The 24,803-nt window shown below is 33.0% G+C and overlaps 3 protein-coding genes across 14 annotated transcripts; all 3 read left to right on the top strand.

Moving 5' to 3' along the window:
• Nucleotides 1-424: 424 nt before the first annotated feature.
• LOC123219550 (phospholipid:diacylglycerol acyltransferase 1-like) lies at nucleotides 425-6,265 on the top strand. Of its 5 annotated transcripts, none has more exons than XM_044641556.1 (8): nucleotides 425-601; nucleotides 971-1,444; nucleotides 2,673-2,895; nucleotides 3,025-3,308; nucleotides 3,817-4,144; nucleotides 4,847-5,106; nucleotides 5,390-5,882; nucleotides 5,997-6,265. In XM_044641556.1, exons 2-7 carry the CDS (start codon nucleotides 987-989, stop codon nucleotides 5,871-5,873), a joined length of 2,037 nt encoding a protein of 678 aa, XP_044497491.1. In that variant the 5' UTR covers nucleotides 425-601; nucleotides 971-986; the 3' UTR covers nucleotides 5,874-5,882; nucleotides 5,997-6,265. The 5 variants fall into 5 exon arrangements, with proteins under 5 accessions (XP_044497491.1, XP_044497490.1, XP_044497494.1 ...); XM_044641555.1 differs by having other exon boundaries at nucleotides 5,992-6,265; XM_044641559.1 differs by lacking the exons at nucleotides 425-601; nucleotides 971-1,444 and adding an exon at nucleotides 1,660-1,793 and having other exon boundaries at nucleotides 5,992-6,265.
• A 3,493-nt stretch (nucleotides 6,266-9,758) lies between these two features.
• On the top strand, nucleotides 9,759-16,504 carry LOC123218748 (polyadenylate-binding protein-interacting protein 3-like). Of its 4 annotated transcripts, none has more exons than XM_044640346.1 (15): nucleotides 9,759-9,982; nucleotides 11,213-11,369; nucleotides 11,440-11,601; nucleotides 11,754-11,884; nucleotides 12,107-12,297; nucleotides 12,626-12,803; nucleotides 12,902-13,141; nucleotides 14,091-14,218; nucleotides 14,328-14,397; nucleotides 14,529-14,562; nucleotides 14,657-14,808; nucleotides 15,145-15,291; nucleotides 15,663-15,770; nucleotides 15,869-15,934; nucleotides 16,121-16,504. In XM_044640346.1, exons 2-15 carry the CDS (start codon nucleotides 11,228-11,230, stop codon nucleotides 16,136-16,138), a joined length of 1,767 nt encoding a protein of 588 aa, XP_044496281.1. In that variant the 5' UTR covers nucleotides 9,759-9,982; nucleotides 11,213-11,227; the 3' UTR covers nucleotides 16,139-16,504. The 4 variants fall into 4 exon arrangements, with proteins under 4 accessions (XP_044496281.1, XP_044496278.1, XP_044496280.1 ...); XM_044640343.1 differs by having other exon boundaries at nucleotides 9,760-9,982; nucleotides 11,215-11,369; nucleotides 14,657-14,979; XM_044640345.1 differs by having other exon boundaries at nucleotides 9,760-9,982; nucleotides 14,091-14,190; nucleotides 14,321-14,397; nucleotides 14,657-14,979.
• A 1,884-nt stretch (nucleotides 16,505-18,388) lies between these two features.
• On the top strand, nucleotides 18,389-24,385 carry LOC123218749 (nuclear transcription factor Y subunit A-3-like). Of its 5 annotated transcripts, none has more exons than XM_044640348.1 (6): nucleotides 18,389-18,767; nucleotides 21,313-21,671; nucleotides 22,033-22,136; nucleotides 22,212-22,286; nucleotides 23,389-23,562; nucleotides 23,686-24,385. In XM_044640348.1, the coding sequence occupies exons 2-6, from the start codon at nucleotides 21,362-21,364 to the stop codon at nucleotides 24,046-24,048; spliced, it is 1,026 nt and encodes a 341-aa protein (XP_044496283.1). In that variant the 5' UTR covers nucleotides 18,389-18,767; nucleotides 21,313-21,361; the 3' UTR covers nucleotides 24,049-24,385. The 5 variants fall into 5 exon arrangements, with proteins under 5 accessions (XP_044496283.1, XP_044496284.1, XP_044496285.1 ...); XM_044640349.1 differs by having other exon boundaries at nucleotides 21,290-21,671; XM_044640350.1 differs by having other exon boundaries at nucleotides 21,265-21,671.
• The last annotated feature ends 418 nt before the right edge of the window (nucleotides 24,386-24,803 follow it).

Here is a 24,803-nt window from a genome sequence, read left to right as displayed (position 1 = left end):
TTAATTATATAATAATATATTATTTATTTATTCAATTTATATATAAAAAATATACATATAATATTATTTTTATAATAATCATGGTCTCTAACTCTGACGTGTTTTTTTAATAATAAAATTTATATATAATTTTATATACAAATAATAATATATTATTATGTAATTAAATATTATTTTAATTTTAATTTTTAATTACTTAATCATCTAATAATATATTATTATTTATATATAAAATTATATATGAAAATTATATAGAAAATATAATTATTTTTAATTATTCTTCTAAATTATATATATTTATATATAATATGATGTGGTTAAATAATTTTAAATTAAAAATAAAATATTATTTAATTATATAATAATGTGTGTAAATACGAACTTCCTATATATTCTAAAGTTGGTTGGCATATTGAGCTTATCCTTAAACACATATACATTAAGTAATTTAATATTTATTATAAATACACATTAGCATTTCCCACAGTCCACAGTAATCGTTGCTTCTGGCCTCCGGAATCTTTCCCCTGTAAAATAGCTTAAAGATTTTCTCGGAAAAATTTTCATTCCGAAACTCCGCCAGACGGCCACTTTCCAGCAGGTTCCGAAGTCATTTTATTTTAAAATTAAGTTAATTCAGCTTCTTCCAAGTCTTTTTCTTACTTCTGCATATTATTATCCCGAGAAAACGAATTAATTGAAGGATGTTTTTTCTCAATAAACGAATTTTTTAGCAGTTAATTCACCATTATGGAGCATCTGCACTTGCTTATTTCTTTAATTAGTTTAATCTCGTTTTCTCGAGAAATGAACTGATGGAAGAAGTTTATTTCTCGGGAAAGAAACAGAATCTAAACTTCTTCTTGTTGTGGTAGTATTTTTGAGGAAGGTGGCAAATTTATTAGGATAGTTTTAAAAATAAAAAAAGTATTCCCGGAATAGCAAATTAATTTTCCTGTGACACAAACAGGTCTTTCACAAAAGAAATGTCTTTTCTTCGAAGAAGAAAACAAACCACGACCACAGAGCCAGAGGCCAACGATGCAGAGCCCAACATAATCGAAGAAGATGATAAGAAGGAAAAATTCGCTGGAAAAGACACAAAAGCCCTTGAAAATGGGAAAATACAGCCGAAGAAATGGTCGTGCATCGATTCGTGTTGTTGGTTTATTGGTTGCATATGTGTGACGTGGTGGCTTCTACTTTTTCTGTACAACGCCATGCCGACGTCAATTAATCAATACGTCACGGAAGCGATTACGGGGGCGGTGCCGGATCCCCCGGGCGTGAAACTGGCGAAGGAGGGGTTGAAGGTGAAGCATCCGGTGGTTTTCGTGCCTGGGATCGTGACAGCTGGATTAGAGTTGTGGGAAGGTCACCCTTGTGCTGAGGGGCTTTTCAGGAAACGCTTGTGGGGTGGCACTTTTGGTGAGGTCTATAAGAGGTATTTGATATATTTGTTTTTTAATCATTTTTGTTGATTGATTGATTTTTTTGGTTTGTTTTGTGATTGTATTTGTTACGTGTCTGTAATTTTGTTTGATTTTAGCTGTGATATGTCAGTCTCATCTAAGAAGAAGAGTATATAGGTATTTATAAGCTGATCGTGTTAACTGTTAACGTTGGTGGATGAATAAGGAAGGTTTTTTAATTGATTTATAAAGACCATTTTGATTGTTTTATGGGTTGATGAATTTCAGTGGATGGATTTCAAGTGATTTTGTGGTCAAGTCGTGTATTTAATAGATCTGTTATTTTTTTAGTTGTGATTATGAAGTGATAAAAACATAAAGATAAATTGCTTTGTCTTGTAGTGGATCTGCTTGAGTTAGGCTGTTTTGGTTTGAAGATGTTTTATCGGAATTCCCATTTTTTTGAGGTCGGGCTAAATTTCGTTATAAGTAATCTGTCTTTTCTTTGGTGATCCCAGTCACCCAGTGTAAGAAATTTTATTCAAAGTATTTGTCATCTACTTTCCATGTTTGAAAGAAAAGCATATTCTGCTTCATTATAAAGCAACTTGCCTTTCACATACAAGTTTAAGATTGAATTTTCTTCAAGTTAATTTTTCAATCACTTGCCTTTAAGATCAATCTTTTCATTATCCGCCTCTTTACTCTCACGAGAAATTCACATTTATCAACAGCATGTGTTTAAGCATCTGGTTTCTTACCTGAATTATCCGAGTGTAGAATGCAATTTTGGAAATTTACAGCTTCTTCCATCTCCTTAATATGGTGAAGATTATGAATAGGATACGATTCTAAAAATCCTGACAAAATTTGGTCCAGTCCAATGTCTGGTGAACAACTGAACATTATAAACCATTTTTCAAAAATAAATAATATTTTGGTTGGGTTCTTATAACTGCTCTATTTTTCACTTAAATGATAACTGGTTATGTTAAAAGCTCATCTGTTATAAATTAATTGTGCGAATTTAAGTTTCACGGTGAGACTCGAGTTCAATTTTGTGCAACTGCCATTACCAATCAATATGATGTTCGTGAAACAATCTACAAATGATGTTAGTGATGAACTACATGTCTTGCTTAGTAATGTTGTTGGTATTGTTGGTTTCTTTTGCACATTAGTTGTGTTTCCATTGTGAGGTGCAATATTTGCATCTTCTGGTAGTGAGCTTCTTTACATGATTTGATGGATATTTTGCAGGCCTCTATGTTGGGTGGAGCACATGTCAATGGATAATGAAACAGGACTAGATCCACCCGGTATTAGGGTCAGGGCCGTCTCTGGACTTGTGGCTGCTGATTATTTTGCTCCAGGTTATTTTGTTTGGGCAGTTCTGATCGCTAACTTGGCACGACTTGGATATGAGGAGAAAAACATGTATATGGCTTCTTATGATTGGAGACTCTCATATCAAAACACTGAAGTATTTCTTCTCAACTTGAATTTCTTGTTGATGTTATGCAATGCCTTAGGACTTCATTGAATTTGCACCTGCTCTTTCATGGATTACTTGCATTGAACTTTTATCTTTTTTTAACTAAATATTTATCAGGTAAGGGACGGAACACTAAGCCACATAAAAAGTATAATAGAATTGATGGTATCGACAAATGGGGGGAACAGGGCAGTTATTATTCCACATTCTATGGGTGTTTTGTACTTCTTGCATTTTATGAAATGGGTTGAGGCACCAGCTCCAATGGGTGGTGGTGGTGGACCTGATTGGTGCGCCAAACATATAAAGGCAGTGATGAACATTGGTGGACCATTTTTAGGCGTTCCAAAATCTATAGCTGGGCTATTATCTGCTGAAGCCAAAGATATTGCAGTTGCCAGGTAAATATCACAAGATCCGGTATGCCCATGTACAATTATTCAATCTCCTGTGTTGTTGTCATATAGTTTCTTGGCTGCCCTTGTCTAACAATATAGCATTGGCAACACACATCCCCACATTTATTTTGAAAATTTTCTTATGTTTTTTAGTGCTAAAGTGTTGAGTTTTGTTTTAGCAACATTTCAGTTTATTTTTGTTTATTTAAAGCAATGCACTCTTTTCGCTTTTGTTCCTTTCTGTCTTCTTATTATCTTTGTTGCTTTCTTCCCATCTGCTTTCGCATTTACAGCTAGATTCAAATCAGATTTTCACAATCTCTAAATGTTAGTTTTCTTGAGATGCAAAAATGATGTCATATTTGCTAATAAGAATGGTGTCCTTTTTGGCACTAGCACCTCTTGATAGGTGCAATTAATTAATTAGTGCTAATTATTACTTTGTGAGATGCATTCATTTATGGTATCTTGCTCATAATGAACAACTAAAAATCTGTCTGTCAAAATGCAGGGCCATCACGCCTAGCTTTCTGGATCATGATTTATTTCACCTTCAAACATTACAGCGTGTAATGCAGATGTCCCGCACATGGGATTCAACCATGTCAATGATACCGAAAGGTGGGGACACTATATGGGGTGATCTTGACTGGTCACCTGAAGAAGACTATGCTCCTAGCATAAGAAAGCAAAAAAGAAATGTCACCCTGGTTTTGAATAAAGACGAGATTGGAAGCATGGCTTCTCAAACAAGGCTTAAAAGATATGGAAGAATTATATCTTTTGGGAAAGATGTTGCAGATGCACCTTCCCCTGAGATTGAAAGAATTGATTTTAGGGTAAGGCTGGGGTATGTTAAATTGTGCTCCAGTAGACTTAAAATTTTTTGGTCAGTTAATTTATTCTTTTATCTCAGTCTACTCTATTCTCTGTCAGCTTCTTTGAATGACCTTTAAAGTGAATTGGTTATGAATTAACTCCACTGGGCTCTGCTTTTTATGAGAGTTTGCAGTAGGAAATGCAGTCAGAAGATGGACCATATTACAACACTTTCTTTTCTATTTTTTAACATGAAGATAACTTCTCATAACATGTTGAGAGTTAAAATGTTTTTCAAGTTTGGGAACTTTCAGAGCAATATTTTTCATTCAAAAGATGAATCGTTGATATTGAATGCTGGTAGATGGTTTTTTCAGTTTCAGTCTCTGATGCTTAGATTTCTGTAGTTCTCTACCATTTGGCTAAATGATGGTGAATTTTTTAATAGTTTACAAGAGTCACCTCTTTTTTGCAACTTTATTTAGAAGACTGCTCTACCAAATGCGGATGCTGTATGATATGTGTTTGTGTCCCCGATGGAAAATTTAGTGTGTAGTCTTGTATCCTTTATTGGTGCTGCAATATCAGTTTAATATGTTATCTGTCTTTTTGTATTTTGTCTTGTTGCTACATAATTAAATAGTCTCCATTCTTAACTGTGTTAAGCATTTCATTAATTTGTTTTTCATTGAATTTATTTGTTTAGCTTTGTCATTTTATAGGGTGCTTATAAGGGTTCTAGCGTAGCAAATAATACCTGTCGAGATGTGTGGACGGAATACCATGACATGGGAATTGAAGGTATCAAAGCTATAGCTGAATATAAAGTTTACACAGCTGGATCACTTATAGATCTGCTACATTTTGTTGCTCCAAAAATGATGGCACGTGGTAGTGCTCATTTCTCGTATGGAATTGCTGACAATTTGGATGACCCAAAATACCAGCACTACAAATATTGGTCAAATCCCTTAGAGACAAAGTATGAAATTTTGAACATCCTTGTTTCAGTCGATTATATTGGTTTGCTTTGATTTTCTTTCTAGGCGTTGGTTTTTAAACATAGTTGTTTAGTTTATAGTAATAGTGTACTTAAACTTTTTTAGTGTAAAATCCATTTCACTAGATTGGAAGTAACTTTGAATTTATATGTTGCTTAATCTATTCAATGACTACTGCAATTCATGTGGAGTTTTTTTTTTTCTTCGCAGCATGTAATTTCTCATTTATTCTGAAGCTCTGCTTCCATCACTCTGGTTTTGCAGGTTACCAAATGCTCCAGATATGGAAATCTTTTCTCTGTATGGATCTGGCTTACCAACTGAAAGAGGTTATGTTTACAAATTCTCTTCTGCTGCTGAGTGCTACATTCCATTTCACATCGATACTTCAGCAAATGGTGGAGATGAAGATAGTTGTCTTCTAGATGGAGTCTATACTGTTGACGGGGATCAGACTGTACCTGTTTTAAGTGCAGGATACATGTGCGCTAAAGGTTGGCGCGGAAAAACCAGATTTAATCCTTCAGGAATTCGGACATTCATTAGAGAGTATGATCATTCTCCTCCAGCCAATCTGTTGGAAGGGCGAGGCACTTTGAGCGGTGATCATGTTGATATAATGGGAAATTTTGCTCTAATTGAGGATATTCTAAGGGTGGCAGCTGGAGCAACAGGAGAAGAATTGGGAGGTGATCAAGTTTACTCTGACATCTTCAAGTGGTCTGAGAAGATAAAACTGCAACTGTAATTTCAAGAGGTATGCACTTTTCTGACAGTTGAAGCTAGTTATTTTATTTTAGCAATAGATCTTGCCAGAATCACCATCCTTCTTCAGTTAGCTTTAAACTCTTGTCATACCTTCTCAGTGCAGGTTGGAACTATTGGCTGCAAACTGTATGTTTGGTGGAAATGGCCTTCTCCAGACAAGTGCCTATCTGCATGGATACTCTATGGCCCGTTATCTGATTTCATCAGGTAAACTTTGCTGTCATTTTGTATTCTCGTCGATGATTCTTCTTCTTCTTCTTCTTCTAGTCATCGTGCATGTGTAACAACTTATGTAATCTTGTCAATATAGTTTGTAATATCTAGAAGAATAATATTAGATATACAAATAAATTATACAAATACATTTTTATACCCTGATGTGATAATATCCAATTAGATGATTTTGAAAAGAGAGAAAAAGTAAACAAATTTGTTTATATGCATAGTTTTTATTATATCTATAACTGTTTCATATTATTGAGTTGATAACATTTCGTATTATCAGTTTTCACTTTGGTATTGTAATGGAAGACAGAATCAATCATAATTTGATGAAGAAATTCAGCTGGATAATGTTCATTTGCTTTCTTTTACCCTTCACTTATGAAATGAGTAATATTTTATTATTAAAAAAATATTATTAAAAAAATAGATTATTTAAAAAGTTATTAAGTATAAATTATCGATACATTGAATAAATATTAGTAATTATAAATAATTATTGTGTTTAGTTATATGAAATAAAAAATTAATAATATATCATTTTACTTAAATGTCTTCTAAAATATTATTCATGTTATTTGTAATATTAATTAAAAATGTGGATATTTTTATCTTAAAAAATTAATAAATAATAATAAAATTATAATAAATTCAAGATTACTAAAAAAATCTTTTAATCCCTAAAGTTTAATTAGTAGTAAGGGTGTTTGTCACATCACTACTAGTAATAAAAGATTATTATAATTTTTTATTACGTACAAACCAAATAAAGTAATTCAAGTAATAAAAGATATATTATTAAAATAATATTTTATTCTTTCGCATCAAACAGTCCCATAAGGTATGGATTTCACTGTCTTGGATGAATATGCTCATGTTTTCGAACTTTGTATGCAAGTAATTTGAGTTAATTTCCTTGTCTTTTTTTATTTTTACTATTAAATTAATGATCCCAAATTTTAAAATTTAGAATCTAATCATCTCAAGATATCAGCTTTTAATTTAAATTGTTTTCATCACCTTCACAAAAGGGGAAATAAAAGATGACATTAATTTCCCTGAGGTAAATATGATAACAGAATTTTCTATAAGATTAAAGAAGTAACAAAAAAGGAAAATCTATCACTAAATGTTCGGTGTTAAAATAAAGGATAAGAGGGTAATTTGGTAATAATTTGGTCACTAGCTTGAGGTACAATCATTTTATCTAGAGATATCAATAAATCAGTGTAAGTCATATCGAGTCAAGATTCATTATAATATGGGTCTTATGGATGGAGTTCGGTTATGCTAGGCCAAGACCCATTACTTTGTGAGTCTAGTAGGTTGGGTCGACTTGTCAATATTGGGGTCGTGTTAGGCTAAGCTTTTCTTTTAAATAATAAATTAATTTTAAAAAAATAAATTATTAAATTTTACTAGTTTATATTTATTTTCAATTTAATATAACTAGCGTAGTACTTCCAAAATGGTGAATTGACCTTTCAAATTATATTTTTTCGTTTATTTTTAAATGATGTAAAATTATTTATATATTTTCATTACTTATATTTATATTCTAATCAAAGGAAATTCTAAAATTTTATTAAAAAAACCTCACTTCCTGATAACTCTAAACTTTCTTCAATTTATCAATTTCAAACTCTCTCAATTAAATTTTTATTATATTTAATAACTTAGTTTTCATTTTGTTTTTATAGTTTTGCTAGTATTTTAATTATATCTGTAAGTTGTTACTTTACATATGTATACTCTCTCCATAAATAAATCCCACATTGTCACCCATGCACCGACTCTCCTCATTGCTTCAAAACCACAAAACTCTCAAAATTTCACTTCACAAATTCACCTCCGAGAGCAATGGTGGTGAGGGTAGTATCTCTGTTGTCTTTAGACATAGAGATTTCAGTGTATTACATAGAGAAAAATATTGAGTTACAACTTTAAAAATTAAGAGCTTTTAGAAAAAGCTTCGACACACTTTTTGTACCCTAATGCAACATTGAGACTTGCTTTTTTTAATTACATCTTTTTTGACTTACCCAACACTTGATCAGGGATAATTGTCGCTCATTCTCTCCATCAATATAAATACTAAGAAACTCGCGTGTATGATTATTAGATTGTATTACTTTTTGTTTTTGTTTTATTTGTTTCTTCACCTTTTTCGTCTCAATTGTTTAAACACATTTTTCATTTATCACATATTAAGTTCATCAAAGTATTTAGAAGGAAAAAAATATAAAATTGTAAAACAAATTGAAACAGAATTGATAAACATAATTAAAAATTGATTGAGTTTGAGATTGAGGGACGAAAGAAGATATAAAGAGAGATTGAAAAATTATGTTTTAGGAAAGGGTGGGGAGGAGAGTTTATATAGAAAAAAAAAAAAAGAGAATAAAGAATAAAAAAATTTGATTTTGGCAAGGGGATGATAAGCATTGCCAATTATATATATATATATATATATATATATATATATATATATATATATATATATATATATATATATATATATATATATTTTACATTGGCCATTACAATAATAGATTGTGTTGGATCGGTCAACTAACTTGATTTTTAGGCTTACAAGCCCTCTGTGCTGGACTTGGACTATATTAAAAAAAAAGGGGTTCAACAAAGCTATGGGTCAACTCCATCCTCTACCATGTCTAACGGTATTTATCTCTTCAAAATATATTCTCTTACCAGACAAGAATAGGGACAAATCTTTATTTTGTTGAATTCTCCTTAGCCCCTTGATCTCTTAAAAAAGATCTTTAACCCCTTGATTAAAGAAAAAAAAATATTTAATCCTGTATATGTGTAAAATTTTTTTAACCCTTTATTACATTAAAAAAAAAAAAGGTCTCTGACTCTTATATTGAGACAAAAAAATATTTAACCTCATTTTAATCCTATAGAAGAAAGGCAATGTGATTAAAAAAATTAAACTATTTGGGAAATTTCTTTTGGTTGCTATTTTCAATCATTTATACATGCCCTGAAACTCTTTACCAATTTAGAATAACACATATTAAACCGTTTACTTACCCATAAAAATGTCATAATAATGTGGATATTAATATGTTGGGATGGCAATGGAGAGATGTGTGGCCGAATATCTTATTTCATATTCTCATTTTTGTAAGAAATTTTAATCTCTATTCTCGATATTAGAATAACAATGATTACCTATTCTCTTCTCGTAGAGGAGGGTGTGACAGAGTGAAGAAGAGACATATGTATCTTTTTCTTAGATTATAGAGATAATTTTTATCATCGTTTATGTTTTCTTTTTTGTTTTTATTAAAGAATTTATTTTCTGTAACGATTGGAGACCTTAAATTTTCGATTAAAATTATCCTCTCTTTTAATATGTAAATAAACTAACACAATCATTCATGAATTTGAAGTTAAAATATTTTTATCATTTGATTTCAAGTTTTAAGAAACGAGAGTTTTAAAGAATAGAATTAGGGTTTTTTAAATTGAAGAGATTTGGGAGAAGCAAAATTGTATTTAATTAAGATGGCTGGTTAGAGTCATGAATTAATTTTGTATAGATTTATTAAAAAATAATTTTTTATTAATATCTCTAAGTTAAAACCCTACTTGTATATCATACACCCGTACACAGAGGAGAACTACTCTTGTTCCTTACATGGTTTCTCCCTTTCCCTCCCTTCTTTTCCTCTTCTCTCTGTGGATCACAGCGAGTCCTCTCTCTCTGTCTCGTTGTCTCGTGATTCGCACGTGATCGTCCCTTCCGTCTAAGCCTGACCCCCGAGTCAAAACTCCTCTCTCTGACTCGAACTCCCCCCAACTCACCACTTGTTTCCGCCCCTTTTTTCCCTTATTAAGGTACGCGATCGAACTCTCGGAACTCTGTCTAATTTGTTATTCCAATTATTGTTGGGTTCTTATTTAGGAGTTTTTGCTTGTTTTGTTTTGTTTTGCTTTTACCTTCATGCTGTTAAATAAATTTATTTATTTTAATGGAATTAGAGAAATTAGGGTTTCTGGAGCGTTCGAATTTGATGATATCGCTGTTGAACGTAATGAGGATAGTGGAGTTCGTGTTCCGTTTGATGATTTTGTTGTTACAATCATATTAAGTATTTGGGACATGTCAATTTTCCGGTTGTGAAGTTATGCATGTGGTTAGGTGCTTGGTAGTTGGGAGCTATCGGTGTTTGAGAAGACTAGAATTATGGATTAGGATGTAGCCATAGATACTCTTAGTAGCATGTTTGAGGTGGATTGATCATGTGGTCCTAGTGTTGACTCTTGTTGCTTTGGAGATATTTACATGTAGTTTGGGTAGTTGTCAAAGAGATTGGTATTCTCCCTGTAGATTGAACGATAAAATTGTTCTTTTGGGGGTTATTGTTGAATTAGTGAAGTAGTTAGCCTGTGGCTTGTTTTCACGAAGTTATTATTATTTGGAATAAGTTGTTATGGGATGTAAAGTTGTTTTCAGTGTGATTTGGTGCTTGTAAGCTATTGTTCTTCTATAAAGAGTTTGGCCACATAGAGATACTCTTGGTAGGATGTTTGAGGTTTGGATTTTTTTTGATCCAATGAGATGGTCTTTAGTTTCTTACGTTGGTGCTCTCTAGATATATACGTATTGAATGCTTGGAATATTCCAGTAGAATGCTGTCAAGAGATTTATGTTGTGTTTATATATTGAAATTTGAAAATGTTGTGTTTGGGATTATATCGTTTTTGGTTAGGAAGGTGTGTTTTTGATGGACTGGGTCAAGTTGGTATGTACAATTTGTCCTCAGGGGTTTACTAATGCATATGAAGATCCAATATCGCTTAGGTGCTTTAAACTCTGTGGAAATTTATTTGCCACCTTATTACTGTTGCCATAAACACATTTTGGCCAACTTATTGTCTTGTTCTTTTTGGTTACATCTATTTAGAATCATTAGGTATTTTATTTAGTTGGTATGGTAGCTCTCTGTGAGTTCATCTAATATTTACATCTATTCATTTGAATGCTTTGTTGAGGATCCACTGTCTGATGCTTGAATTAGTGGAATGACTTAGTGGTTATGAAAACCTTTTTACCATATGTTCTAGAGGCTTCTTGTGTTGATGATGAATTTGCAACAAGTTGTGCCCCCTAAGTCCACTGCGAATGGATTTGGCCGTAGAAGAGGTGAAAGAGAAGGGGGGACTAGGCTGGAGAATAAATTGTCATCTGGAAAATCAAACTCTGCTAGAGTACCAAGTACAGGTAAGTTTCTCTTGAACTGAAATGATTTAAAAATAATTTTCCTCTTTCTTTCTAATGGCAGTTCCTATAGGTGTCCTGAGCGGTGGCAAATTTGGAGGTTGTGAGAGCCCTTCCCATGATCGGTTATTATATGTGGCAACAAGTCTTATAGGACTTCCTGTGGACGTCCAAATGAAAAATGGATCAATATTCTCTGGAATATTTCATGCAACAACTGATGAAAAAGAGTTTGGTATGTTCTATTGATTTTTATTTTAGTCGAAGAACAAGCTTTGATCATTCCTTTTGTGAATTGGTCTTGATTCCTTGGTTTTCTTCTGTAAACATAAAATTCTTTTTTTTTTTGCTGTCACTTTCTAAAGATTTTTTTTTTTTGAATATTAGGAGTCATCTTGAAAATAGCTCGCATGACAAAAGATGGTAATCCCCGAGGACAGAAAGTGGAGACTGTTAGCAAGGCACCTTCAAGTATTTTTGTTATACCTGCCAGTGAACTTGTGCAAGTTATAGCAAAGGTTGTGCTGCATTCTTATGTTTGCAGTTCTGGTTTGAATATAGTTTGGTGAATGATTTTTGTTTAAGTGATCCATGAGTGCATCTTTGAATCACAATATATATGTTGCACTTCTTCTGCAGCAATAATCTAGTTAATTGTTATCAATTCTGTGGTAACAAGAATTATATGTAATCCTTTTGTCATATGAATTACCTAAATTCATGTTTAATGATGATTCCAGGAAGTGGCTGTAACCAGGGATGGATTTTCAAATGAACTACAACGAGAAAAGCAACATGACATTATGATAGATTCATTTATATCACAATCTCGTCATGTAGATTTAGAAAGAGAGCTGGAACCATGGATCCCAGATGAAGATGATCCACAGCTGCCTGAATTGGAAAATATTTTTGATGGCCCTCGGAATAGGTTGTTATAATAACTATTTCTACTCTACATCTCTTGAATTGTTTTATGGTTTGATATATCTTGATTAGTAGGATCATTTCTGAATGCTTTCAATCAGCAACCTTCAATTTACTAAGTTTGGGAATGGATTTTTGTAGTTAATCCTGAAAAGTTGAAGCTGAGTTTAGTTGAGTGGAATATATTGCATCCAAGTATACTCTTTTTATTGAAGTTCTTTTAAGTTTCCTATTGAAAAAAAATTATTTTCTTGTTATTGTAATTTATTTAACATCTTCCTTTGTTATATGTTGTATCAATTAGCTTAATTTTTATCTTTATTTTGTATTAGGAGCTGGAATCAGTTTGCAATAAATGAAGAATTATTTGGTGTGAAGACCACTTTTGATGAGGAACTTTATACAACAAAACTTCTGAGGGGCCCCCAGACTAGAGAGTTGGAAAGAGAAGCTACGAGGATAGCCAGAGAAATTGAGCGTGAGGATACTCAAGATCTTCATTTAGCAGAGGTGAGGCTTTTCCTAGTGGCATACTCTGTCTCAAATCTTTTATGTGGTTAATATGTCTTGCCAAATTGTTTACATATGCTTATGTATGAGTTCAACAGGAAAGAGGCATGAACCTTCATGAAAATTTTGACATTGATGAGGAGACCAGATTCTCTTCGGTCTATAGGGGTAGTGCCCTTGATGATAGTGGATACGAAGAAGATGAGGATATAATGTTGGATTCACGCAATGATGAGACCTTTGGTGGTTTGTCTGGTTCTGTGAGCCAGAGACCTGCTGATCTGACCAGTGGCAAAAGAAATGATGCAGCTCAATTTTCTTCAAGCACTTCATTAGTGGTAGTTCCTCTATCGATAATCTCCTTTTCTGGAATCCGTGGCATAATGTTTAGCTGGTTAAAACTTGAGTATTTATTGAAAATCTTCATGTATGCTTCTATAAAATATGGTTGAGCTCTGAGCTCTGAGCTCTTTTCCTCTTTCAGGTGACTAGGTAGGTATATTGAAACATAGTCACTTATCTAATTTAGCATGTATAGTGGGTGTGAATGGTGGGTGATTGCACACCATAACGTTATGGCCTTTATTATAGCTGAGCATATAGAGTTCCTTGGAGGTTTTTGGAATTATTGCTATGTGGAAATTTATAAATTTTGTTTAACTTTCTTACATAGTAATTTTAAGTCACTCTGTAAAACTCCTATTGATTTTTAATATGAAACTAGGCATAGTATGTGCTCTGGTTACAGAGGTATTTTATAAGACAGTACTATATGAAGTGGATCTGAGGCTCTTCCTGCTTAAGTAAGTGCAAAGTTCATCATTCGAACATTCAGTTGTATTTTATAAAGAAAGGAAAGTCTTTTATTATTTATTAAGGTTACTGGCCCATAATGCTGGCTTTAAACTACATTGCCATATTTTTAAGTTTGTTGCAATATCTTAGTGACAAAAATCAACTCTGCATTTCCAAACCTGCTATTTTGGTCAGCATTTGCTCATATTCTATATTGCGGAAGCAATTGTAACTTTAGAGTTTGTGCACATGAAGCCAAAGAAAGCTTGGCCCAAAGCATTTTTTTTTTCATCTTGCTAGCTCTTGGGTATTCTTATTTTGAACTATTAAACTTTCTCTACAGATGTCTGAACATTAGTTTGTTGGAAAATTATTCGGTTGAAAAAATTATGGATATATTTGTAACTATAATGCTGTCTTTCTTTTCTTTCAAGGCTCTTTTTGATTGTCTTCGTAACTAAAGAATATTCTGCATTCTTGTTGGTGAATCAGGATGAGGCACAGTCTTCCCACTCTTGTATTGCTGCAGATCCACATCGTTCAGTTTCTTACGATCATGCTAGACAAATAACATCTGAAATTCCACATAAAAGTATTTCTACTTTGGACAGTGAAAATAGGTTTTTGTTTCTTTTCATTTTCTTTATTTTATATTGATCACTTGTCCATAGAGGCAGATATATTCCGTATAATCCTGTGAGAATTGGTTTCAAAATTTGAAGTTTACAGGGTCCAGGAGAATTTGCTTGGTGAAAATGGAGGAAATAATGATGCTAAGGAGATTTTAGATGAGCATCTGGTGAGTTTAATCTGAATTAATTTTGCACATCTCTTGTTGGAAACTTGGAGGTGGTTATGCTAGTGTGTTAAAGTTTACTTGCTTCTATTATACCTGATCCTATTTTATCAATTGCTGGTTTTTTAATTCAGCTACGGGAGGATGCTCAACTGACAAAATCAGAAGGTGAGGGTGTAGTTTTAATTCAAGTGGCTGTTATATTATATTATTGTTTCCCAGGAAGTTTGCAGTGCTAACCTTGGGGCAATAATTCTTGTAGATTCAGAGTCATTACAGAGCAACATAGATAGTTCTGACAAAGTGGGACTATCTGCAAATGCCTCTGCATATGCTCCATCCCATGCTCCATTAAAGAGCAATGAAAAGAAAAGTTCACCTGGTGAACAATTGGAGGCACCGGCACCTAGTAAAGTACCTGGAGAACCACAATCTGTAAATTCTCATGGAAGAGCTGGTAGTTCTGCGTCATTCAATTCAGAATGTGCAGTGGCTGGCTCAGCTTCTAGTGGTCCGGGTTTATCCCCGAGCTCATCAGTGGGCTCTTTGTCTTCGGAAAGATCAACATTGAAGCCCCATGCCAAGGTGCGTTTGATATTGTGGGTTTTTGTGATCATTTGACAGAGTGTTGTCAGGGCTCAAGTTGCTAAGGCTGGAGAATGGCAAATTTTATCTTTATTTTTTAAAATGTATTCTCTTCTTGATTTCCCTTTTTCTGTAGTGTGATATTCTTTTAAATGTGGATATCAGGAATTTAAACTCAATCCTAATGCAAAGAGTTTCACCCCATCTCAAGTGGGTGCCAGGCCCCAATCCCCTGTCACTGATAGTCCCTTCTATCATCCACCTAATGTATCTGCAGTACCACATATGCCTGGCTTGCCTGTAGGTTTCGGAGTAAGTACTCTACTATTTCATTGATTATTTTACCCTCCAATCAAGTTTCGGCTGAGTTTTGTGAATGGTTTGGGATGGATTCTTTCAGAGTGAATGATTAAGTGATGTTGTGTTTGGGGATTCACTTATCGGTTAGGCATGATTTGTTTTTATCTTTTCTTTTTTTTTTCCTTCTCTCATGTCCTTCTCCCTGATAGTATGTTATGGTTTAGTTACCACATTTGCTTTTTAGTATCTTTTAAGAAGCAACTTGATTAAATGGGTGGTAATTATAATCTATACTGTTGGACTATTTATTTATCTTTTTCAGCTTGTTTTGAGAGTGAATTTATATTCTCTTTTTTAAATCAGTTTTTAGTGACCGACTTTAGCATCTCTTGCAGATTGGACCTGCATTTGCTGGGCACCAACATGTCATATATAATCATCAGATTCCAATGCAATCACCCCAAGCCTATTATCACCCACAGGGACCGCAGGTATGACATGATGTTAAACCTATTTTAGGATGTGTTGGATAAAGTTACATATTCTTGTTGTGCAATAATCAACCTGATTTTTTTTTTTTTTATTGCAGTATGGACCGCAGATGATTGTTGGCCAGAGCCGGCCACTCTTTTACATGCCAAGCTACCAGCAGCCTGTAAGCAAATTGCTTCATGTTATATAAATTATTTTATGTTACTCTTTTCAACTTTATGATCACTCTACATTCAATTGTCATAGCTGAAAGTCTCCTAATATTTTAGCCTTTTGAAGATGATATTACAGCACTCTGGAAGCATAATTTTACCGCACTCCATAACATTTGAACACATTGTGTTTACAGCAAGGACGAGAATTTTAGCCGGTTGAACAGCTGATGAACATTCTTGGCAGCTCTGTTCTATTCTGCTTTTCAAGGATGAATCTCTCGAGACTGAGCGGAACATCAATATTCTGGGAACACATCGAAACCCCTGGCTGCGAACGTTTGCCTAAAAATTGTGAAGCCCATGTGTGCTGAGCCATTTTTCTTTCATCATGGGATATAATTCTTATAACCCTATATGCTTCACTCTTAGTATTTTTATTTTCTTTCGCTATGATTGTTCGCACTGTTTTTCTTATTGTTCTTTTTTCATGTCAAATTAATTTGGTTTAATTTAAAACGGAAAGCAACTCTTGCATGTAGCTTACTTCAATTCTTATTACAATTTTTTTTTTTTCTGTATGCTCCTTTTATTTTATTTTCTTGAAGAAAGTAAAGGTTGGTTGGTAGTCCAAGAGATACTGGTCAAGGAGTATACATTTGGATTGCCAAATTTTGTGACCGAACGTTGGGGTATGGCAATGTGGCTCATGGTTGGGCTTTCAAAGACATAAATGTATATTTTGAGTAGGATGTTATTTAAATGTTCGTTAAAACCGTATGCATATTTTTTTAGTATATAATTGTGTATATAGATAATGTATTATCATATAATAAAGTAATTTACAACTTTACCTAATTATATGTGCTTTTCAATGATAATAGCAAAGTTAGGTTTTTGAAATAATAATAATTTGAGATTTCATTGTCAAAGTGGGGAAAAAGAAAGAAACCAACATAAAAGAACTGTTATATTGTAACAAAAGAGTGCCAACTGAGGGCATGCTTATCTCTTTCTTTGGGCCTTATGAAATCATGATATATAATAGTGCATTTTATTAATAAAGCCTTGTTTATTAAATTAAGACATTGAATGAATGAATAATTAATATTACAATAGTAGTGATGTGTAATTAGATGTTACTTTTATTTTTAATTTTGGAATATTAAAATTACAAAATTGGCCCACTAATATGTATAATTATGCGAGGTAAATACTAAAGGCCTCGATAATTAATTTGGGAAAATATCACATTTTGAGGAAAAAATCATTAAGCCTATACAATGTTGCATCAATCTTGTGTGTGTGTGTGTGTGTATATATATATATATATATATAGTGATAGGGAGGGAACCACTAATTTCATCTCTTTCTTTAATTCACATTTTCAAATCCAATTTCGGTATAGTTTGTTTTTTATGAATAATGTTATGTACACCGAATTTTAAGTATTTAATTAAATATTCAAATAATTTATCATAATATAATTTAGTTAATTTTTAATAATGATAAATACTCAATCAAATAATGACATATTATTTGGATAATTAGCTAGACACTCGAAAGTTGATATGCATTGGTTTTATTGTATTCGTAATAGCCTTTTCCTTTTCTTTTTGGTAACTAGAAATCTCATTCAAATCAAACTATTTTTTTGAGACTAAACCCCGGGTATAGTCTCTCCCTTGCTACTTCATTTTTTAAACACTTCCATTATTATTGGAATTGTAATAGATTTACTTGCCTTTAAATAATAATAATAATAGCAATCCATAAATTCATGTAATGAATTAAAAATAATTTTAATTTTAAAAAAATTATTAAAATTACTTGTTGAATTTATTACTTTATCTTTAAAATCACCAAATGTTATATTTGTTTTACTACTATCTAAAATTTGGAGTATATTAATTTGCTTTACAATTTTGTAAATCTTGTTATTCATGTTATGCAAATATTCTTTAAGTGAATTTGAAGTTTCAGAATTTACTTTATAAATTTATAAAGAATATAATTAAATATACAAATATTTTTTATTAATTTTTTCATAAAAACTAATATAATAATATGAGACACGATAATTTTCTTATTTAAAAATCATCTAATTATTATTATATATTAATTTTTTAAATAAATTATTAAAAATATTTAGACATATGATATGTAATATTTATATTCAATAATTTAATTTATTATTGAAATATTTATTTATTTTAGATAAATATTCCATTATAATTTTGTTTTTAAACTTTTTTTACCGCATATAATTATCTGAAAATTCTTAAAATATAATCCAAAGAATTTGCAAAAATCTATGAAAGTGGTTGTCAAGCAAAGCCAAGGTGCGCGTGGGGAAGAAGTTCAGATGAAAAATTATATGGGGACGGCCGAGGAGGAGCGAGTAATCAAGAATTTATCACAAGAAGACAACATTATATTACAGATAAAAGCTATCGAAAGACGGCTTAAATGGGAAAGGATAGGGATAGGAAGCACGCGGGTCACTAGACCCAAATTGTAGTGACTGTTTAAAACATTCCGACTAGAAAAAGTTTTCCTGGTTTAAAACTATTATTTATATATTATATATATTACAGACAAAACCAACTCAACTCAACTTATGTAATCTGTTAATAAATTTATGTAGATAATGTATATAAAATGGTGCAGAGCTGGTGGTGGTGGTGGTGGCGGCGGTGGTGGAGATATTGAGTTAATGGTCATGGTGGCGGGCTGAGCAAGTTTGTATCTTTGTTAAGAGAGTGTGTTGTTTTTTGGGAAAAAAGGGTGAGTTTGTGAATGTGAAGTTGAGAGCTTTGAGGGAGAAAGTTGCGTCTTTGAAAGGTTAGAAAAATTCCCATTTATTATTTTGTTATTGATCAATATTCTGTGTTACTAGTTGGTTTATCAATTCTTGAAAGGTACAGTTTTTTTCTTGGCTTTCTCTCTTCCGGGTGTGTTTGTTTGTTTGCTTTTATATGATTTCATTTCTTTTATTCAGTTCGGAATCTTTTGAGGTTAAGACAGTGCCTTTGAGCAGGAGTTGTTTCTCTTTGCATGTTTTGGTGGTTTATGAACTTTCTTGTCTTGCGTAAGAATCTATGTGGGATTTAAATTTATTGGTGGAAATTATTTTGAGATTTTGCTTGTGGTTTTCAATTTGCATGTATGATTTGCATTCCTTTTTCGGGTTTTTATTTTATATGCTTTGTGCATTGAAATATTGGAAAATCCAAAGATATTTCAGTTTCTTTTATGGAGCCGTGAGATATATATGCTTGGTTTCGTTTAAAATTAATTAGTGTTCTGTTTTAATCTATCTGATTAAGTTTATTTCATTCGGTTTGTTAGTTTGCGTTTTCATGCATTGTTTAAGTCTCGGTTCTTTGGATAGCCATGTTGAATTTGAAAAAAAAAAGACAGAGTATTTAAGGAATTACTTTGTTTACTGATTCATGGAGTAAGAAATTTAATTAAGTCAGAGGAATTAGTCAGCTGAAAATCTTCTGTTTTGCCTTTTTTGGTATTAAAATTTGGAGGTATCATTTCACCATGTCTGCAAAAACTTATTTGAGGCAGATTACAGTAAACCTTGTGAACTGGTTTGGGTTCTTTGGAATGAAAACAAATACTGAGCATAAATTGACTATAACGTGGGAATCATAGAAATGCACCCTATGGTGGGTTTTTGCGTTTCCGAAACATTTTGGAAACTAAAATGCCCCAAAATTGGTATGAAACGTTTCATGTGCGTTTAAGAAATTATTTAAAATATTTGAAACACATTTCATGTTTTGAAACGCGTTTCAAATACCTTATTTAAGAGAGCCAAATCCCATTTGCAAACCCTAACATAACATTTACACACATCATCTCCTCCGCCGCCATTCATTTTCTTCATTGGCTGAGGGCTTCACACAGCCACATTGTTTGGTTAGTTTAGTTCTCTTTTCTGTAGTTAATTTCTCCTTATTTAGTCTGTGTATTCAGATCTCAAAGATTTCACAATCTCATATTTTTGATTTTTTTTAGTTTGTGTTTATCTTTTTCGCTTGCTTTCTAGAACTATTGTCAACTTTTTATTTCATTTTGGAAATGCTAATTGGTACCTTGTTGCTTTTCGTTTACCTGTGTGTTTCTTTTCTTGCTAGCAAAGTTTTAGGTGTTGCTGCAGTTTCTGATTCTTATAGAAAAATATTAGGTGCTCTAACTGGCAAGAATTACAATGATAGTCACAGTTTACAAATTTATTGGCTCGATATTTTCATTATCAGCTTACATGTGCATTGAAATTTTTTAAATTGCTCAAGGTAGAAGCTATCCTACAAACTTAGGACTAAAATGGGGAAGTGGTATTAGAAAGGATTTTCCTGTCAAAGAAATAAACAAGTTTTAGATAAAATTAGTCAATACAATTTCTTAAATTATCAAAGGTGTATGCTTTATCGCAATGTAATAAATCATTTTATCTAATTATTATACTAACCTCATGCATCCTTAGGCACAAATGAAATAGTTTTAGTACTATTACTTGGTCATCATTTTTCGTTATGCATTGTTGCCCTACAGTAGAAACTGTTGTATGATTGGATGTGAAAACTGTTAATTTATAAATTATTGTGAATGTGTTCTTGCCATGTTCATTTTTATAATCCTTTGGCTTTGTGGTTGTGATTGAGATTTATATATTATTGTTAGTGTTAGTCTCTCATTGGATTCAATTACATTTTATTTGTTTCATGCCGGGTTATTTGGATTTAAACTTGCTGCTGTATTTTTTAAAACTTGATATTTATGAAAAAGCTCTTACGTTTTTCATATTTACATGTTTTCCAATGTTTCCATTTCTTATATTATTGAGAAAACACGTTTCAGTGTTTCCGTGTTTGTGCTACTTAGACTATAACCTTAAGTTATGAACTGCAGTAATTGTTCGATAGTATCGATGTTAGAAAATGTGAACGATTGAACTTCTTAGAATACAAGCACATCTTCTATGGTGCATCCTTTGGGTTTTGTTGAAATCATGTTATACAGCATAGGCTCTGGTGAAGCTGTCGCTTCGGTTGCTTCCACATCCACTCCTCCCTTTCTTTAATTTTATTTAAATTATTTACAAAGTTCTATGGGTTTCCTTTTGGTCTATGCTAAAGTTGAGGTCTACTTTGGTGGTGTATCATGTAATTGATTAATTAACTTTCAATACAATTTTCTTTCTGTATATGCTCCTTTCCTGTGTATGACTCAGTTCAAGATTGCAAGTCTTTCCATCTTATGAAAACGTTGAAAACTTTTGTTGCGGTTGCTTTCTAATTCAAATGTAATGTCTATTGATTGGAAGGTTGGCCGAATACTATAGCAAACAGTTTGCTGTTATACATTTGTGCAGATTGAATTGAAGTACTGGTCATATAGTCTGGACAGTGGACTGATCTTTTATGACAATGCAAAACTTGTGTGAGAAAAATTCTGGTGCAAGTTCTACCCTTGCAACAATGCTTTATGATGTGACTTGTCCTTCGTGGGATAGCTCAACTGAGTCATGTGCTAAACAATCATCTATCTCAAAAAGCTTTAGCTTGAAACTGGGAGTTCCTCTGGTGCATATTCTGAAGTCTGAGCAGTTGAATTTTCAACCTCAAGACCAGGATTCATCATCTACTCAATCAACTGGTCAATCCTGCCCTAAAGAGGCTAGTGTGAAGGATAGCAATACTAATGGGCAAACAATAGTATCAGCAGCATCAGGTTAATAAATGACTTCTCAGTGTTTCTTATTTTGGTGTTTTCTCTCCTAATTTATTTATGAAAGACTTGCTCTTATCAATTATCTAAGATCTTTAATATATGAACTGGGGTTATATTATATATTTATTCTTGTATTTGTGTATGCTTTTTTTCCTTAGATGATGTAACTTAAAATGCTTCCAAAAGAATACGGAAAAGAGTTGTGACCTTTAGCTAGTAATGATTAGTATGTAGTCCTGTAACTCTTCACTTGGCTTTAGGTATTGAACTGTCATGCTATGTAGAATCTTATGCCCTTTTTGGTCTATTTTGTGGTTTAGCCAGATATATGTCTAATTTAGCTGTTCTTGTTCTTGCTCAGGAGTTGATGGAAGTCATGAGAAACCCGTGGGAGAATTTTCCACATCAATGGGATCTCAGGATTTTGTCTTCGCTCCTTCACATGTTGACTATAACAATGCGATTGTAAGTTAATACTAGTCCATGATATGCTGGATGGGTGGATGAAATGAATCTTATGCTCTGTTGTTCTTATGGCAGGCTCCTGTTCAACTTCATTCTGCTGAACCATACTTTGGTGGCTTATTTGCTCCTATTTATGGGCCACAGGCTATGGTAAGCACCGTGAAGTTTCTGATATCTTTCTTTCAATTTTGGTTTGGCTGCAGGCAATAGAAATAGAACAATTTAAAATTTTTGTTAGCATATTTGCTGTCAGAACAGAAATTAATTAAAATTATATGCAATCAATGGCCCTCTGCTTACTAAGACCTTGCATACTCAAATAAGGGAGAGGTCTTATGTATTCCTTTTTATAAGACAAATGAAGCCTTTTCCTAGAAGACATGCAATTAAAAAAAAAAAAAATCTTACATAGCTTCACTTTAATGCCATCTGCTTAAGCCTATATGGAGGATGTTGGGTCACATTTTGTGCTCAGTGCAGTTAAACATCTTTTGTGACTTTTGGAGAATTTGGCATTTAGATAGGTCAGGAAGGACAAAAAGGGATTCTAGCAAACAACCGAAGTAGTTTAGTATTGAGGGTCACTTGTTGGCTCTTCTGATCTTCTTTTTCTTCTTATTTTAGAGTGTTTACTTTGTTGCAACACCTTGTCTTTCTTCAAAGTCTTAGCTCTAGACCACCCTTTTCACCTAGTACCTTCCAAGGCATCATACTTACTCAATTCTTTAAGCAATTGCATCAAATGTTTTGCCGACCCTTTGGATTCTTCAATGTCCAGAAGGGAGCATCACTCTTTTTAATGATTTCTTAATCAATATACTTTGCTTTGCATCTCACTTTGTTCTTATTCTCTCTGCTTTCTTATTATCTTGTTAATTCTTTAAAGTAGGTCATCTTTTCTCTTTCATTTTTGGTATCATTAGGCTATTTCTTTAACAAAGTGATATTGCTTTATAAAGTCCGAGCTTTCTGGAATCAATGCAAGATTATTGTAAACTAATTGAAATTGTTCTTGTCAAGCATTTATAACTGCAGAATCCAACGTTTTCTAGATATCTATTTAAATACCATATGTTCTTCTACCCTATGGGGTTATGACTGTTGGTTTATGATATAGATTCTGATTTTCATGTCCTCAAATGAGTCTATCACCTGCAAACTTATTTAAGTCAGACCACTTTTGGTTTATGACTATACAACCATGTGTCTTCTCTGTTACCCACTCATGAGATACATGTCTTTGAAATGTCAGCAGATTCATCCTCCTCAAACGGTGGGAATGGCACCAGCTCGAGTGCCACTGCCTTTGGATATTAGCGAAGATGAGCCCATTTATGTCAATGCTAAACAGTATCAAGCTATTCTCAGGAGGAGGAAGCTTCGTGCTAAGCTTGAAGCTCAAAACCGACTCATCAAAAGTCGCAAGGTATCTGCCCTCTCAGTTTTTCCACTCCCTCCTGCTCCTCAGTTGCGAATATGATGGCATATTGGTATTATTGTTATTTGACAATGTGATATTCTCTAACAAGCGCTGTCAAAACCTTTGCAGCCATATCTTCATGAGTCTCGTCATAGGCATGCACTCAATCGAGCTAGAGGATCTGGTGGGCGCTTTCTGAACACAAAGAAGCTCCAAGGATCTATGCCAACAAGTGACGGTGTCGATATGTTTGGCTCTGCTGAGTTACTCATGACTGCTAATTCGGCAGAATCTGGAGTTCATCCTGGAACCTATAGAGAAGCTGCTTCCACTACAGCCTTGTCTGAAATCACAAGTGCCTCCAGTGGCGAAGACATCTTCCAGCAGGCAGAATTCAGGTTCTCTGGCTACCCCTCACACACACTGCAAGGTTGCTCAGCTGATATGAATGACAGTGGGCGCCTGCAGCGCCTCCTGTCTTCTGTTGAGTAGTGAGGCGAGCAGTGACCCGTCTCAGCAGTTAGGATTGGGGAAAAAGCAGCTGGTGCTATTCCATTGGGAAGTCATCCTTGGCTCTTTTAGTTACCCATCTTAGCTTTGTGTTGGTTTTAGTGTTGAGGTTTTGTCAAAATCCAAGGACAATGGAGTTTCGTTTTGTTGTTGTTATGATCTGACTCTGGAATTTATGTTAATTTGGTCTGGTAATCCTTGTTTTCATACAAGGTGAAGCAATTTGGACATGTTTATGACTCTAGAAAGACCATTTTTATGGATTATATTTCACTAAGAAAAGACATTTATAGTATTGATGATTATTAGCTTTGTTATAGTTTACAACTTATCTACTTACGACTCCTAACTTGAATCACAAAGGATGTGAAATCTTAAAAAAAAGAATTTTATTTATTTGATATAATTAATTTGTTCTCGAAAAGACAATTGGATTATAGTAAGGGTTTTTGTGAAAAAAAAATTTATACCGATATTGGTTTCACACCATGGCCTTTTGGGTCAGGTTTGGGTTTTCGGACTCAACCCAACGAATTTTTACAACTTCGGGTTTGAGGTCTTTTGTCAAAAAAAAATTTATAACTATTGGTTTCACATTATGGCCTTTTGGGTCGGGTTTGGGTTTCGGACTCAAACCAACAAATTTTTACAACTTCAGGTTCGAATCCGTTAGACTTTTCAGTATTCCAAATAAATCACTAAATTGATTTCAAAATACCTATTTTACCCTTTTCTTG

This window comes from Mangifera indica, chromosome 6, assembly GCF_011075055.1.
Source record: "Mangifera indica cultivar Alphonso chromosome 6, CATAS_Mindica_2.1, whole genome shotgun sequence".
Lineage (NCBI taxonomy): Eukaryota > Viridiplantae > Streptophyta > Magnoliopsida > Sapindales > Anacardiaceae > Mangifera > Mangifera indica.
The sequence above is the reverse complement of the archived record's forward strand: the minus strand, read 5'-3'. Positions and strand labels throughout refer to the sequence as shown.